We start from the raw sequence: 17,968 nt of genomic DNA on the forward strand, positions 1-17,968 counted from the left end.
GTACTCCATTCACAATGTGCTCCAATTAACAATGTGTACCATTCACAATGTGTTCCATTCACAATGTTTTCCATTCACAATATGTTCCATTCCCTTTGTGCTCAATTCACAATGTGTTCCATTCACAAAGTGTTCCATTCTCAATGTGCTCCATTCACAATGTGCTCCATTCACAATGTGTACCATTCACAATGTGTTCCATTCACAATGTTTTCCATTCACAATATGTTCCATTCACTTTGTGCTCCATTCTCAATGTGTTCCATTCTCAATGTGCTCCATTCACAATGTGCTCCATTCACAATGTGTTCCATTCTCAATGTGTTCCATTCTCAATGTGCTCCATTCAGAATGTGCTCCATTCACAATGTGTTCCATTCACTTTGTGTCCCATTCACAAAGTGTTCCATTCACAATGTGCTCCATTCACAATGTGTTCCATTCTCAATGTGTTCCATTCTCAATGTGCTCCATTCACAATGTGCTCCATTCACAATGTTTTCCATTCACTTTGTGCTCCATTCACAAAGTGTTCCATTCACAATGTGCTCCATTCGCAATGTGTTCCATTCACAAAGTGTTCCATTCACAATGTGCTCCATTCGCAATGTGTTCCATTCACAATGTACTCCATTCTCAATGTACTCCATTCTCAATGTACCTCATTCACAATGTACCCCATTCTCACTGTAGCCCATTCACAATGTACCCCATTCACAACGTGCTCCATTCTCAATGTACTCCATTCACAATGTACCCCATTCACAATGTACCCCATTCTCACTGTTCCCCATTCTCAATGTTCCCCATTCACAATGTCCCCCATTCACAATGTACTCCATTCACAATGTGTTCCATTCTCAATGTGAAACATGTTCATTTTCTGCTTGGAAATGGTTCCATTCTCTCTCTGGACTTGGCTCTTCTTTGCTCTGTCCTTGGTATACCAGCCTATGTTCACCCCTGTCTCTGGTGTACTCTTTGCTGTTGTGACTAGCTGTCTGCATCTGACCCCCACTCTGTATTCTCTGTTTGACCCTCTGGCTGCGTCTCTCCTTCTGCATCTTTCCCCTTCTCAGTTATTCTCTGTTGTAGCCTGTGGCTGCGTCTTTGTAGCTCGATTCCTGATAGAGGTGGGTCCACTGTTGTTCTGTGCTGCACTCCTTGCCCAGATCTTGGTGAGAATGGCAATGCCACGTGGGTGTGACGGACCCTCATGCCTCTACTTTTTGTGTCCTGGATTTGGTACCAAGACTGTTTGCTGCACCTAGTGTTGGAGGTGCCACTGTCAAGCGACATTAGCTTCATATTGGCTTCAAATCACTGCTGTGGACTTTGTTTTTATCAAAAATACTGGAATGTTTCAGTGGTTGATGGGACAATCACCAACTCTACTCTCCATACTGAGAGTCCAGACTCTGAAAAATCACACTTGTTGCCTTGTTACAGCATCCACTGAGAAAGTGGCCTCATAAATCCTGTGATCATTGCCTCCCGTACAGCAATATTAAGCAATAAAGTCTAGTATTTACTCTCACCAGAAGCTGATCTTCCAGCATTTTTTATATCTTTGTAGGATCTTTCCAGACCTCTTCAGACTGCCAGAAATATTGATTCTCTGCGGCTCTTCATTTCCAATTTATATCAACAGTTTCACAGCTGGTTTATCCTTATCTGTTCCTATTTATTCGATGAAGCATAGCTGCCATCTTTATTTAAAGAGTTTAACCTGAGTTAGAGCATCAATGTCCTTCCAGCTTGGGGATTTGGGATCTACCTTTTTGTTCTTCTTGTCTCTTCCAGGCAGTATTGAAATGGAGAGATTTTCCATGCTCATATCATTACGGGGACACTTTATATGTACCTTCAGCAATGTTTCTGCTATGCTGTCTGCTTTTAGTTTGGTATTGACACTTTATATGTCATGTTATGCAGTCCGTGTGTGCCTTCAGGGTCATATTTAATAGAAAGTTTTTTTACTATTTGTTCTATAACCTGTTTTAAACCTTGTTCCATTAACCCTGCATAGTTCCCAACTGCAGCTCATCCATTGTTCTCTGTTTGAATTGAAGAAGACTTGTTTTTGCTCTGTTGCATGTGGGGTTAACCTCCAACAACTGTTTTATTTATATGTAATGCTGTCACAAAGGTTTTCACAGTCTGGGATAAATGTTGTGTTTTTTTTCACTTTTTCTGTACCTATTTTTAAAATGTTTTTGTACTGTGGGAAATTTTGACTTCTCAAATGCTTTGAATCTTCTCAGCCAGTTCTGCCCACAGTGTTCAAACTGTCGCACTATCGCCTTTGTTCCGTGATTTAACAGTACGTGCTCAGCTCTGCTGCCACCATGTAAGGATTCCCTCCGCTATCTAAATGCAACACCAATGTGTTACATAGACTCCAAAAACTTGAAACATTCTTGTGGATTTATTTAATCTCTACACGCATCCTATAGAGCAATCTCTACACGCGTCCTATATAGCAAATCACTACACATGTACTATATAGCAATCTCTGCATGCGTCCGATATAGCAAATCACTACATATGTACTATATAGCAATCTCTGCACATGTACTATATAGCAATCTCTACACGCGTCCTATATAGCAAATCCCTACACACGTACTATATAGCAATCTCTGCACGTGTCCTATATATCAATCTATACACATGTACTATATAGCAATCTCTACACGTGTCCTATATAGAAATCACTATATGTGTCCTATCTAGCAATCTCTACACACGTACAATATAGCAATCTCTACAGGCATACCTTATAGCAATCTCTACATGCGTACTATATAGCAATCCCTACACACGTAATATATAGTAATGTCTACACACGTCCTATATAGCAAATCACGACACACGTACTGTTTGGCAATCTCTGCACACATACTATATAGCAATCTCTAAGCACGTACTATATAGCAATCTCTACACGTGTACTATATAGCAATCCCTACACAGGTACTATATAGCAATCCCTCTACGTGTACTATATAGCAATCTCTACATGCGTAATATATAGCAATCTCTACATATGTACTATATAGCAATCCATACACGCATACTATATAGCAATCTCTACACGTGTACTATATAGCAATCCCTACACACGTACAATGTAGCATTCTCTACACACATAATATAGCAATCTCTACACGCGTACTGTATAGCAATCTCTACACACGTCCTATACAACAATCTCTAACATGTATGATATAGCAATCTCTACAGGCGTACATTATAGCAATCTCTACACGCGCACTATATAGCAATCCCTACACATACTATATAGCAATCTCTACACGCATACTACATAGCATCCCTCCACGCATACTCTATAGCAATCTCTACACATGTATTATATAGCAATCTCTACACATGCGCTACATAGCAATCCATGCACACATAGTATATAGCAATTTCTACACGCGTACTATGTACCAATCCCTGCACATGTACTATATAGCAATCTGTACACATGTACTATATTGCAATCCCTCCACGCATACTATGTAGCAATCTCTACACATGTCCTATTTTGCAATCTCTACACGCGTACTATAGTGCAATCTCTACACATGTACTACATAGCAATCCGTACACACATACCATATAGCAATCTCTACACATGTACTACATAGCAATTCGTACACACATACCATATAGCAATCTCTACATGAGTACATTATAGCAATCTCTACACGCGCGCTATATAGCAATCCCTACACGTGTACTATAAAGCAACCCCTACAGACGTACTATAATGACCCCTACACGTGTACTATATAGCAATCCCTACACTTGCACTATATTGCAAACCCTACACAGGTACTAGATAGCAATCCCTACACACTATGATATAGCAGTCTCTACACACTTATAATATAACAATCTCTACACACGTACTACATAGCAATCCGTACACGTGTACTATATAGCAATCTCTACACGTGTCCTATGTAGCAATCTCAACACACATACAATATAGCAATCTCTACAGGCGTACATTGTACCAATCTCTACACATGCATTATATAGCAATCCCTACATGCGTCCTATATAGCAATCCCTACATGCGTACTATATAGCAATCTCTAAATGCATCCCATATAGCAATCTCTACACACCTCCTATATAGCAATCTCTACACACATACAATATAGCAATCTCTACAGGCGTACATTGTACCAATCTCTACACATGCATTATATAGCAATCCCTACATGCGTCCTATATAGCAATCCCTACATGCGTACTATATAGCAATCTCTAAATGCATCCCATATAGCAATCTCTACACACCTCCTATATAGCAATCTCTACACACATACAATATAGCAATCTCTACAGGCGTACATTGTACCAATCTCTACACATGCATTATATAGCAATCCCTACATGCGTCCTATATAGCAATCCCTACATGCGTACTATATAGCAATCTCTAAATGCATCCCATATAGCAATCTCTACACACCTCCTATATAGCAATCTCTACACACATATTATATAGCAATCTCTACAGGCGTGCATTATAGCAATCTCTACACATGCACTATATAGCAATCCCTACAGGTGTACTATATAGCAATCCCTACACTTGCACTATATTGCAAACCCTACACAGGTACTAGATAGCAATCCCTACACACTATGATATAGCAGTCTCTAATCGCTACTTGTGTTCTATATAGCGATTCCTACACATATAGTATAAAGCGATCGCTACACATGCACTATATAGCAATCCCTACACTTGCAGTATATTGGAATCCCTACACACGTACAATGTAGCAATCTCTACACGCGTACTATATAGCAATCTCTACAGGCGTGCATTATAGCAATCTCTATACGCGCACTATATAGCAATCCCTATACACGTACTATGTAGCAATCTCTACACGCGTACTATATAGCAATCTCTACATGGATCCTATGTAGCAATCTCAACACACATACAATATAGCAATCTCTACAGGCGTACATTGTACCAATCTCTACACATGCATTATATAGCAATCCCTACATGCGTCCTATATAGCAATCCTACATGCGTCCTATATAGCAATCCCTACATGCGTACTATATAGCAATCTCTAAATGCATCTCATATAGCAATCTCTACACACCTCCTATATAGCAAACTCTACACACATATTATATAGCAATCCCTACATGCGTACTATATAGCAATCTCTACATGCATCCCATATAGAAATCTCTACACGCGTACTATATAGCAATCGCTACATGTGTTCTATATAGCGATTCCTACACACATAGTATAAAGCGATCGCTACACGTGCACTATATAGCAATCCCTACACTTGCAGTATATTGGAATCCCTACACACGTACTATATAGCAATCCCTACACATGTACTATGTAGCAATCTTGACACGCGTACTATATAGCAATCTCTACAGGCATGCATTATAGCAATCTCTACACGCGCACTATATAGCAATTCCTACACATGTACTATATAGCAATCTCTACGTGCATCCTATAGAGCAATCTCTACACATGTACTATATAGCAATCTCTACGTGTTTACTATATAGCAATCTCTACATGCGCACTATGTAGCAATCTCTACACTCATACTATATACCAATCCCTACACACGTACTATACAGCAATCTCTACACGCGTACTATATAGCAATCGCTACATGTGTTCTATATAGCGATTCCTACACACATAGTATAAAGCGATCGCTACACGTGCACTATATAGCAATCCCTACACTTGCAGTATATTGGAATCCCTACACACGTACTATATAGCAATCTCTACACGCGTACTATATAGCAATCTCTACAGGCGTGCATTATAGCAATCTCTACACGCGCACTATATAGCAATCCCTACACACATACTATGTAGCAATCTCTACACGCGTACTATATAGCAATCTCTACATGGATCCTATGTAGCAATCTCAACACACATACAATATAGCAATCTCTACAGGCGTACATTGTACCAATCTCTACACATGCATTATATAGCAATCCCTACATGCGTCCTATATAGCAATCCCTACATGCGTACTATATAGCAATCTCTAAATGCATCTCATATAGCAATCTCTACACACCTCCTATATAGCAAACTCTACACACGTATTATATAGCAATCTCTACAAATGTACTATATAGCAATCCCTAAGTGCGTACTATATAGCAATCTCCACACATGAAATGTATAGAAATACGCACACATGTACTATATAGCAATCTCTACACATGTACTATATAGCAATTCGCACACGCGTACTATATAGCAATCTCTACGCACGTACTATATAGCAATCCCTACACATGTTCTATATAGCGATTCCTACACACATAGTATAAAGCGATCCCTACACGTGTACTATATTGCAATCCCTACACAAGTACTATATAGCAATCCCTACACACAACGATATAGCAATTTCTACACACTTATAATGTCGCAATTTCTACACACGTACTACCGAGCAATCCGTACACGTGTACTATATAGCAATCGCTACATGCGTAGTATATAGCAACCTCTACACGCATCCTATATAGCAATCTCTCCACGTGTACTATATGGCAATCTCTACACGTGTACTATATAGCAATCGCTAAATGCGTACTATATAGCAATCTCTCCACGTGTACTATATAGCAATCTCTCCACATGCACTATATAGCAATCTCTACACATGTGCTATATAGCAATCCGTACGCGCGTACTATATTGTAATCTCTACACATGTACTATTATAGCAATCCGTACACACGTACTATATAGCAACCTCTACACGCGTAGTATATAGCAAACCCTCCATGTGTACTAAATAGCAATGTCTGCACACGTATTATACAGCAATCTCTACGCATGCACTATATAGCAATCCCTACACACGTACTATATAGAAATCTCTACACATGTACTGTATAGCAATCCCTCCATGCGTATTATATAGCATCCCTTCACGCGTACTCTATAGCAATCTCTACACATGTACTATATAGCAATCCGTACACGCGTCCTATATAGCAATCTCTACACGTACTATATAGCAATCCCTACACACGTACTATATAGCAATTTCAACACATGTACTATATAGCAATCTCTACACATGTACTATATAGCAACCTCTACACGCGTAGTATATAGCAAACCCTCCACGTGTACTAAATAGTTGAAAAATGTGGTGCTGGAATAACACAGCTGGCCAGCCAACATCCAAGGAGCAGGAGAATCGACGTTCCAGGCATAGGCCCTTCTTCAGGAATCTCTACACACGTACTACATAGCAATCCCTACACATTTACTATATAGCAATCCCTACACACGTAGTATATAGCAATCTCTTCACACATATTATAAAGCAACCTCTACACGCATCCTATATAGCAATCTCGACACGTGTACTATATAGCAATCGCTACACGCGTACTATATAGCAATCTCTACCTGCATCCTATATAGCAATCTCTATACATGTACTACATAGCAATCCGCACATGCGTACTATATAGCAATCTCTACATGTGTACTATATAGCAAACCCTACACACGTACTATATAGCAATCTCTGCACGCGTACAATATAGCAATCTCTGCATGCATCCTAAATAGCAATCTCTACACACGTACTTTATTGCAATCTCTACACGTGTACTATATAGCAATCTCTACACACGCACTATATAGCAATCTCTATACTCATATTATATACCAATCCCTACACACATACTATATAGCAAACTCTACACACATACTATATAGCAATCCGCACATGCGTACTATATAGCAATTTCTACACGTGTACTATATAGCAATCTCTACACGCATAATATATACCAATCTCTACACGTGCAATATATAGCAATCCCTACATACATACTATATAATAATCTCTACACCTGTACTATATTGCAATCTCTACAAGCATCCTACATAGCAACCTCTACACACGTACGATATAGCAATCTCTACAGGTGTACATTATAGCAATCTCTACACGTGCGCTATATAGCAATCCCTACACACATACTATATAGCAATCTCTAGATGCATCCTATAGAGCAATCTCTACACACGTACTATATAGCAATCTCTACGTGTTTACTATATAGCAGTCTCTACACCCGCACTATATAGCAATCTCTATACTCATACTATATACCAATCCCTACACACGTACTATATAGCAATCTCTACATGCGTACTATATAGCAATCGCTACATGTGTTCTATATAGCGATTCCTACACACATAGTATAAAGCGATCGCTACACGTGCACTATATAGCAATCTCTACACTTGCAGTATATTGAAATCCCTACACACGTACTATATAGCAATCGCTACATGTGTTCTATATAGCGATTTCTACACACATAGTATAAAGCGATCGCTACACGTGCACTATATATCAATCCCTACACTTGCAGTATATTGGAATCCCTACACAAGTACTATATAGCAATCGCTACACACGTACAATGTAGCAATCTCTACACGCGTACTATATAGCAATCTCTACAGGCGTGCATTATAGCAATCTCTACACGCGCACTATATAGCAATCCCTACACACGTACTATGTAGCAATCTCTACACGCATACTATATAGCAATCTCTACACGTGTCCTATGTAGCAATCTCAACACACATACAATATAGCAATCTCTACAGGCGTACATTGTACCAATTTCTACACATGCATTATATAGCAATCCCTACATGCGTCCTATATAGCAATCCCTACATGCGTACTATACAGCAATCTCTACATGCATCCCATATAGCAATCTCTACACGCGTCCTATATAGCAATTTCTACACACGTACTATATAGCAATCTCTATACGCGCACTTTCTAGCAATCCCTACAGGTGTACCATATAGCAATCCCTACACACGTACTATATAGCAATCTCTACACATTTCCTATACAGCAATCTCTACAAACGTACTATATAGCAATCCCTAAACGCGTACTATATAGCAATCTCCACGCACCCACTGTATAGAAATACACACACACGTACTATATAGCAATCTCTACACACGTACTATGTAGCAATCCACACACTCATACTATATAGCAATCTCTACACGTGTACTATATAGCAATCCCTACACACACACTATATAGCAATCGCTACACACGTACTATATAGCAATCTCCACACGCATCCTATATAGCAATCTCTAAACATTTACAATATAGCAATCTCTACAGGCATACATTATTGCAATCTCTACACGTGCACTATATAGCAATCCCTACACACATACTATATAGCAATCTCTACACACGTGCTGTATAGATATCCGCACACACATACCCTAAGTTGCAATTTCCACATGCGTACTATATACCAATCCCTACACATGTACCATATAGCAATCTCTACACACATACTATATAGCAATCCATACAGGGGTACTATATAGCAATCTCTACATGCATGCTATATAGCAATCCCTACACACGTACTATGTAGCAATCTCTACACGTGTACAATATAGCAATCTCTACATACATCCTATATAGCAATCTCTACACACGTACAATATAGCAATCTCTACAGGCGTACATTGTACAAATCTCTACACGTGCATTATATAGCAATCCCTATATGCGTACTATATAACAATCTCTACATGCATCCTATATAGCAATCTCTACATGCCTCCTATATAGCAATCTCTACACACCTCCTATATGGCAATCTCTACACGTGTACTATATAGCAATCTCTACACACGCACTATATACCAATCCCTACACACGTACTATATAGCAATCTGTACATGCGTACTATATAGCAATCTCTACACATGTACTATATAAAGCAATCCCTACATACGTACTTTATAGCAATCTCTACATGTGTGCTACATAGCAATCTCTACAAGCATCCTATATAGCAATCCCTACACACGTAATATATAGCAATCTCTACAGGCATACATTATAGCAATCTCTACACGTGCACTATATAACAACCCCTACACATGTACTATATAGCGATCCCTACACACATACTAAATAGTATTCCCTACACGTGTACTATATAGCAATCCCTACACTTGCACTATATTGCAAACCCTACACACTTACTATATAGCAAACTCTACACATGTACCATGTAGCAATCCCTGCACACATTCTATAAAGCGAATTCTACACACATACTATAAAGTGATCCCTACACACGTACTATATAGCAATCCCTACGATATAGCAATCTCTACACACTTACAAAATAGCAATCTCTACACACGTACTATATAACAATCTCTACACACCCACTATATAGCAATCCCTATACACATACTATATAGCAATCTCTACACATGTACTTTATAGCAATCACTACACGTGTACTATACACATAATATATAGCAACCTCTACACGCGTACTATATAGCGATTTCCACACATGTACTATATAGCAATCCGTACACGCGTCCTATATAGCAATCTCTACGCATGTACTATATAGCAATCCCGACACATGTACTATATAGCAATCTCTTCACGTGAACTATATAGTAATCTCTACACATGCACTATATAGCAATCTCTACAGGTGTACAATATAGCAATCTCTACACGCATACTATATAGCAATCTCTACACCCGTAATATATAGCAATCTCTACAGGTGTACATTATAGCAATCTCTACATGCGCACTATATAGCAATCCCTACACAGGTACTATATAGCAATCCCTACACACGTACTATACAGTGATTCCTACACACGTATTATAAAGCAATCCCTGCACGTGTTCTATATAGCAGTCCCTACACTTGCACTATATAGCAATCCCTACACACTACAATATAGCAATCTCTACACACTTATAATATAGCAATCACTACACTCTTATAATATAGCAATTTCTACACACGTACTACATAGCACTCCGGACACGTGTAATATATAGCAACCTCTACACGCATTCTGTATAGCAATCCCTACACACGTACTATATAGCAATCTCTACACACATACTATATAGCAATCCCTACACACGTACTATATAGCAATCTCCACATGCATCCTATATAGCAATCTCTACACACATAAAATGTAGCAATCTCTACAGGTGTACATTATTGCAATCTCTACACACGCACTATATATCAATCCCTATACACATACAATACAGAGATCCCTACACGCGTACTATATAGCAATCTCTACAGGTGTACATTATAGCAATCTCCACACACGCACTATATAACAATCCCTACATGCGTACTATATAGCAATATCTACACGCATACACACGTACTATATAGCAATCTCTACACGCGCACTATATAGCAATCTCTACACGCATACTATATATCAATCCCTACACGCGTACTATATAGCCATCTCTACACACGTAATATATAACAATCTCTACAGACGTACATTATAGCAATCTCTACTCGTGCACTATATAGCAATCCTTACACAAGTACTATATAGCACACTTTACACATGCACCATGCAGCAATCCCTGCACACGTACTATATAGCGATTTCTACACATGTAGTATAAAGCAATCCCTACACGTGTACTATATAGCAATCCCTATACTTGCAGTATATTGCAATCCCTACACACCTACTATATAGCAATCTCTACGCGCGTCCTATATAGCAATCTCTACACGCGTACTATATAGCAATCTCTATATAGTACGCATGTGCGGATTGCTATATAGTACGTGTGTAGGGATTGCTATATACTATATACTACACCCATACTGTAAAGCAATCCCTACACATGTACTATATAGCAATCTCTACACGTGTAGTATATAGCAAACCCTCCAGACGTACTATATTGTAATCTCTACACGCGTATTATACAGCAATCTCTACACATGTACAACATAGCAATCTGTACACGTGTACTATATAGCAATCTCTATACGTGTGCTATATAGAAATCCCTACACATGAACTATATAGAAATCTCTACACACGTACTGTGTAGCAATCCCTACATGTGTACTATATTGCAATCCCTACGCACGTACTACATAGCAATCCCTACACATGTACTATACAGCAATCTCTAGAAGTGTAGTATATAACAAACCCTCCACGCCTACCTGAGGGTGGACAATGGCCTTAGAGGGTGCACAGTGTTACTGAAAGGGTTAAAATAAAACAAAGAAGTGTGGATGCTGGAGGTCTGAAACAAAAACAGGAAGTACTGGAGAAACTCAGCAGATCTGGCAGCATGAGTGGAGAGAGGAAAACAGAGTTAACGTTTCAAGTCCAGAGACTGTTTTTCAGAACTGTTAGGAGCCCAGATATGTCCAGCTTGAAGACGTTCTGCTCCACTCTCCAATAGGATTTCTGTTCTGATCTTTCTTGTTCACCATCCATTAGTTTTATTGTCACCGTATACCACCGTATATATAGCTGCTTTCAGTTCTGTTCTTACCAAAGTGATTTCTTTTTCAGTCCAGATGAGATGTCAAACTAGACTCAGGACATTAACTCTGTTTCTCTCTCCCACAGGAGCTGCCAAATCTGTTGTGTTCCTCTGTTGTTGTTTGCTTCTGATATCTGAAATCGAGGGGTTAAACAATGAGGAGGGATTGTGTGTTTCAGTTGTATTTCCTAGTATTTAGATGGTTAAGGGGGCAATTTGATCAAAGCTTGAATGGGATTGAGGAGAACCATGAAGGTAAAACGGAGCAAATTGATTTTAGCTGCTGGCCAGTGCAGGAGAAAGGGAGGGGTGTGGGGCAGGGAGTCAAAACATTAGCACCAGGCTGGTCTAGAGTGACACTAGGAACTACAAAGGATGTAAGGGAAGTTGGTCAAGATTCCCACAAACGGCAACTGAAACTACAGCACATATTAGTTTTTCAACCTGAAACTGAGTGATCTTTGCTATCCAAAGCTACCAAGGGATAAAGTTCAGTTTTAGGATAAGGTTTATTATCACCTGTACATGAGTACAGGGATATAGGATTACAGTGAAAAGTGTTTAAAGTCACCGATCTCTGGGCCTATGTTACAGACAAAGGTGCTGTTATGGACCAGACCAGACCCTCTCAATATATCTTAAGAAGGTAGCCCAGACTCTAAGTTTTTCTTATTTGAAAGGTAGGTGTGAGGTGCAGTGTTCCAGATGCAATGTGATTGGTCAAACTGCTTGATGTTAAGCAACACACAATTTATGTAAACACAAATACAACCACACGAAAGAGGACTGTGGAATAACTGGATTATTGGAAAACTTAAGAGAATAATGGATACATGAACTATTACTAATAAACTGTTCCACTGCAGTAACATCCCATAAACACACCCCTTGGCAAAAAAGGCAAATTCAGACACCGATTCTCACATGCAGTTCTCCAATCCAGGAGGAAAAAACAAGAGACGATTCAGAGAGAATAGCAGTGAGCAAACATGCTCCAGAGACTCTAACTCTGTTGAGACCTTTAAAAGCTTCTTATGTTACTGAAAAAAACCAAAAGCCAGGAATCTGGATCTGTGATAGCTGGCCACACCCAGGCTGTTCCATTGTTCCAAGCATAAACCAACGCCTCACAAACTGTTTACTCTCTGAGAGGCAGCTTGGAGCCTCTGCCTTACAGCCTCTCTTCAAAAAAACCTGGACAAAATAACCCCTTAAAATGACAGCATTGTCACAGGTACCTCAGTACAAACTCTTAGGTATAAAGTGGAAAATAAAATATTAAGTTAAAAGTTCGCATAACAGTCATTTAAAGCCATGGACCTGGTATCTGGACTCTTCGCCAAAACTGAGACCAGCAATGGGAAGGGGCTGGAGCAGAAATGGCTGTTTAGGAACATCAACATCTCATTGAATATTGGGATGTACTCAAAGGGCTGAATGGCCTCTTTACTGTCATGTGGGTGTGTAGCACAAACAAGATCATGTTGTCCTTCTTCTATTTCAGAAGCTGACGCTTTTCGGCTCAACGTTGATCAGTAACGCCTCGCCCCAGGGTCAGACCCTGGACATTCCGGGAGCTCATGCCCCTGCCATTGTCAGCAGGAATGGTCTGTTCCTCTTTGGGAATGATGGGAAAATGGTAATAATCCTGTTCTTCAAACTCTGGATTCTGCATCTTCAGAAAGTTTTCTGATTGAAACAAGCAGAGGAATAAATTTGACCCAGTTCTGGTGTAATCAAACTGTCATGGTAATCGAATGTGCTGATGAGTAATTGAGTGCAATTCTGAGTAATTGAGAGTGATGGTGAGTAATCGAGAGCAATGGTGAGTAACTGTGGGTGATGGTGAGTAATTGAGAGCAATGGTGAGTAATTGAGAGTGTTGGTAGGTAATTGAGAGTGTTGGTGAGTAATTGAGAGTGTTGACGAGTAACTGAGAGTGATGGTGAGTAATTAAGTACAATGAAATGTAATTGAGTGCAATGGTGAGTAATGGTGATTAATTGAGAGTGATGGTGAGTACTTGAGTGTAATTGTAAGTAGTTGAGAGTGATGGTGAGTAATTGAGAGCAATGGTCAGCAATTGAGAGCAATTGTGAGGAACTGAGTGTGATGGTGAGTAATCAAGAGTGATAATCAGAAATTGAGTGCAATGCTGAGTTATTGAGAGTGATAGTGAGTAATTGAGTGTGATAATGAGTAATTGAGAGTGATAGCGAATAATCAAGAGGTAGGTGAATAATCAAGAGTGATGGTCAGTAATTGAGTACAATAGTGAATCATGGAGAGTGATGATGAGTAATCGAGAGCGATGGTAAATAATGGAGAGTGACGGTGAGTAATCAAGAGTGATGGTGAGTAATTGAGAGTGATGGTGAGTAATCAAGAGTGATGGCCAGTAATTGAGTGTAATAGAGTAATTGAGTGCAATGCTGAGTAATTGAGAGTGAGGTGATTAATTGAGAGTAATAATGTGTAATCAAGAGTGATAGTGAGTAATCAAGAGTGATGGTGAGTAATCAAGAGTGATGATCAGTAATTGAGTACAATAGTGAGTAATGGAGAGTGATGGTGAGTAATTGAGAGTGATTGTGAGTAATCAAGAGTGATGGTGAGTAATCAAGAGTGATGGTCAGTAATTGAGTACAATAGTGAGTAATTGAGAGTGATGGTGAGTAATCAAGAGTGATTGCGAGTAATCGAGAGTGATGGTGAGTAATCAAGAGTGATGGCCAGTAATTGAGTGTAATAGTGAGTAATCAAGAGTGTTGGTGACTAATTGAGAGCGATGGTGAGTAATTGAGAGTGATGGTGAGAAATCAACAGTGATGTTCAGTAATTGAGTGTAATAGTGAGTAATTATGAGTGATGGTGAGTAATTGAGAGCGATGGTGAGTAATTGAGAGTGATGGTGAGTTATCAAGAGTGATGGTGGGTAATTTGAGTGTAATAGTGAGTAATCAAAAGTGATGGTGAGTAATCAAGTGTGATGATGAGTAATTAAGAGCAATGGTGAGTAATGGAGAGTGCTCGTGAATAATGGAGAGTGAGGGTGAGTAATTGAATGTAATAGTGAGTAATCGAGAATGATGGTGAGTAATTGAGAGTGAAAATCAGTAATTGAATGCAATGCTAGGTAATTGAGAGTGATGGTGAGTAATTGAGAGTAATAATGAGTTATCAAGAGTGATGGTGAGTAATCAAGAATGATGGTCAGTAATTGAGTACAATAGTGAGTAATGGAGAGTGATGGTGAGTAATCGAGAGTGATGGTGAGTAATTGAGAGTGAAAATCAGTAATTAAGTGCAATGCTGAGTAATTGAGAGTGATGGTGAGTAATTGAGGGTAATAATGTGTAATCAAGAGAGATACTGAGTAATCAAGAGTGATAGTGAGTAATCAAGAGTGATAGTGAGTAATTGAGAGTGATAATCAGTAATTGAGAGCAATGCTGAATAATTGAGAGTGATGGTGAGTAATTGAGAGTAACAATGTGTAATCAAGCCTTTCCTGAAGAAGGGCTCATGCCCAAAACTTCGATTCTCCTGCTCCTTGGATGCTGCCTGACCTTCTGTGCTTTTCCAGCAACACATTTTCAGCTCTAATCAAGAGCAATGGTGAGTAATGGAGAGTGCTGGTGAGTAATGGAGAGTGATGGTGAGTAATGGAGAGTGATGGTGAGTAATGGAGACTGCTGGTGAATAATGGAGAGTGATGGTGAGTAATGGAGAGTGATGGTGGGTAATTGAGTGTAAGAGTGAATAATTGAGAGTAATTGTAAGTAATCAAGAGTGATGGTGAGTAATGGAGAGGATTGTGAGTAATCGAGAGTGATAATGAATAATGGAGAGTGATGGTGAGTAATTGTGATTGATGGTGAGTAATCAAGAGTGATGGTCTGTAATCAAGTGTAACAGTGAGTAATCAAGAGTGATGGTGAGTAATTAAGTATAATGGTGAGTAATGGAGAGTGCTGGTAAATAATGGAGACTGATGGTGAGTTATTGAGTGTAATAGTGAGTAATCGAGAGTGGTGAGTAATCGAGAGTTAAAGTTGACTAGTGGACAGTGCTGGTAAATAATGTGAGTGATGGCGAGTAACTGAGCGTAATAGTGAGGAATGGAGAGTGCTGGTGAGTATTTGAGAGTGATGGGGAGTAATTGGGTGCAATAGCGAGTAATTGAGTATGATGGGGATTAATCAAGAATGATAGTGAGTATTTTAGCGTAATAGTGAGTAATCTAGAGCGATGGTTGAGTAATTGAGTGCAATGGTGAGTAATCAAGGGGGATGGTGAGTAATTAAGAGTAATAGTGAGTAATTGTGAGCAATCGTGAATGGATGATGCGATGATGTCCTATTGCACATTGACCTTTGCCCCGGTACCTTATTGAGGAAACGTTTTTGTGAAACACGTGGTTTCCTTACAGCTTTTGGTGAAGAGTTTGCAGTTTGAAGATGGTAAAATGATCCCAGCCTCCAAATACTTTTCCTCTTCAGAAAGTTCCTCCTTACAGCTAACTGAAGAGGAGGAGAAAATCAAAGAGCAACTCCGAGTAAGTGCTGAAGACATGTTATGTTCAATCGGATACTGTCCAATGGGGAATTCAGGGGAAACGTTTCACCTGAGGAGTGGGGACAGTGTGTGGGACTGACTCCCACAGAGAGTGGGGACAGTGTGTGGGACTGACTCCCACAGAGAGTGGGGAAAGTGTGTGGGACTGACTCCCACAGAGAGTGGGGACAGTGTGTGGGACTAACTCCCACAGAGAGTGGGGACAGTGTGTGGGACTGACTCCCACAGAGAGTGGGGGGAGAATGTGGGACACTTACCCACTCAGGGGAATAGGGGGAGAATGTGGGAACGACTCTCACAGAGAGTGGGGAGAGTGGAGGACTCATTCCCACAGGGCCCTGGGCCAGGGGAATTATATTAATGTATTGATGGGGATTTTGGATAAACTCACAGGAGAGGCAGGAAGGGAATAGTCTGATGGGTCACATCTCTGCTTAGAGATATGAACAAGAGTGGGACCATCTGGTCCTCCAGTATCCCATCACCTCAGACTGAATCTCCCCACAGCCACAACTCCAGCCTCATCTGTCTCTGAATTCTGATTTGGAATGAATGTGTCCTGAGGGAGTTAGTTACCTCTCTGCCTGGCTGGTAGGAGGCCCCTCACAAAGGGGTTCAGTATTCCCAGATTCAGTCCTCCTGGGCCTGGGTTCATCAGGGTGACTTCAGTTAACTCACTGAGTAACTTCAAATGAAAGGGTTGAGAAAGCTTCACCCTGAAGTAGGACAGGTTAGTCTGAAGTTGGGACACATGGCTCACACGCTTTACTCCGTATCTCACCCCGTGCTGTCCCTGTCCTGGGAGTGTTTCATTGGGGACAGTGTAGAGGGAGCTTTACTCTGTATCTAACCCCGTGCTGTCCCTGTCCTGGGAGTGTTTCATTGGGGACAGTGTAGAGGGAGCTTTACTCTGTATCTAA

The 17,968-nt window shown here is 40.0% G+C and overlaps 1 protein-coding gene across 1 annotated transcript in view; it reads left to right on the forward strand.

Annotated features, from left to right (window-relative positions):
- LOC122559232 (cytosolic 10-formyltetrahydrofolate dehydrogenase-like) overlaps positions 1-17,968 on the forward strand; it is a 130,146-nt gene that overhangs the window by 68,779 nt on the left and 43,399 nt on the right. The window contains exons 5-6 of the mRNA XM_043708612.1: positions 13,975-14,109; positions 16,903-17,113. Coding sequence (XP_043564547.1) covers positions 13,975-14,109; positions 16,903-17,113 — 346 coding nt within the window. The remainder of the gene's footprint in view (positions 1-13,974; positions 14,110-16,902; positions 17,114-17,968) is intronic.

The sequence above is a fragment of the Chiloscyllium plagiosum genome, chromosome 18 (genome assembly GCF_004010195.1).
Source record: "Chiloscyllium plagiosum isolate BGI_BamShark_2017 chromosome 18, ASM401019v2, whole genome shotgun sequence".
In the NCBI taxonomy this organism is placed as follows: Eukaryota; Metazoa; Chordata; class Chondrichthyes; order Orectolobiformes; family Hemiscylliidae; genus Chiloscyllium; species Chiloscyllium plagiosum.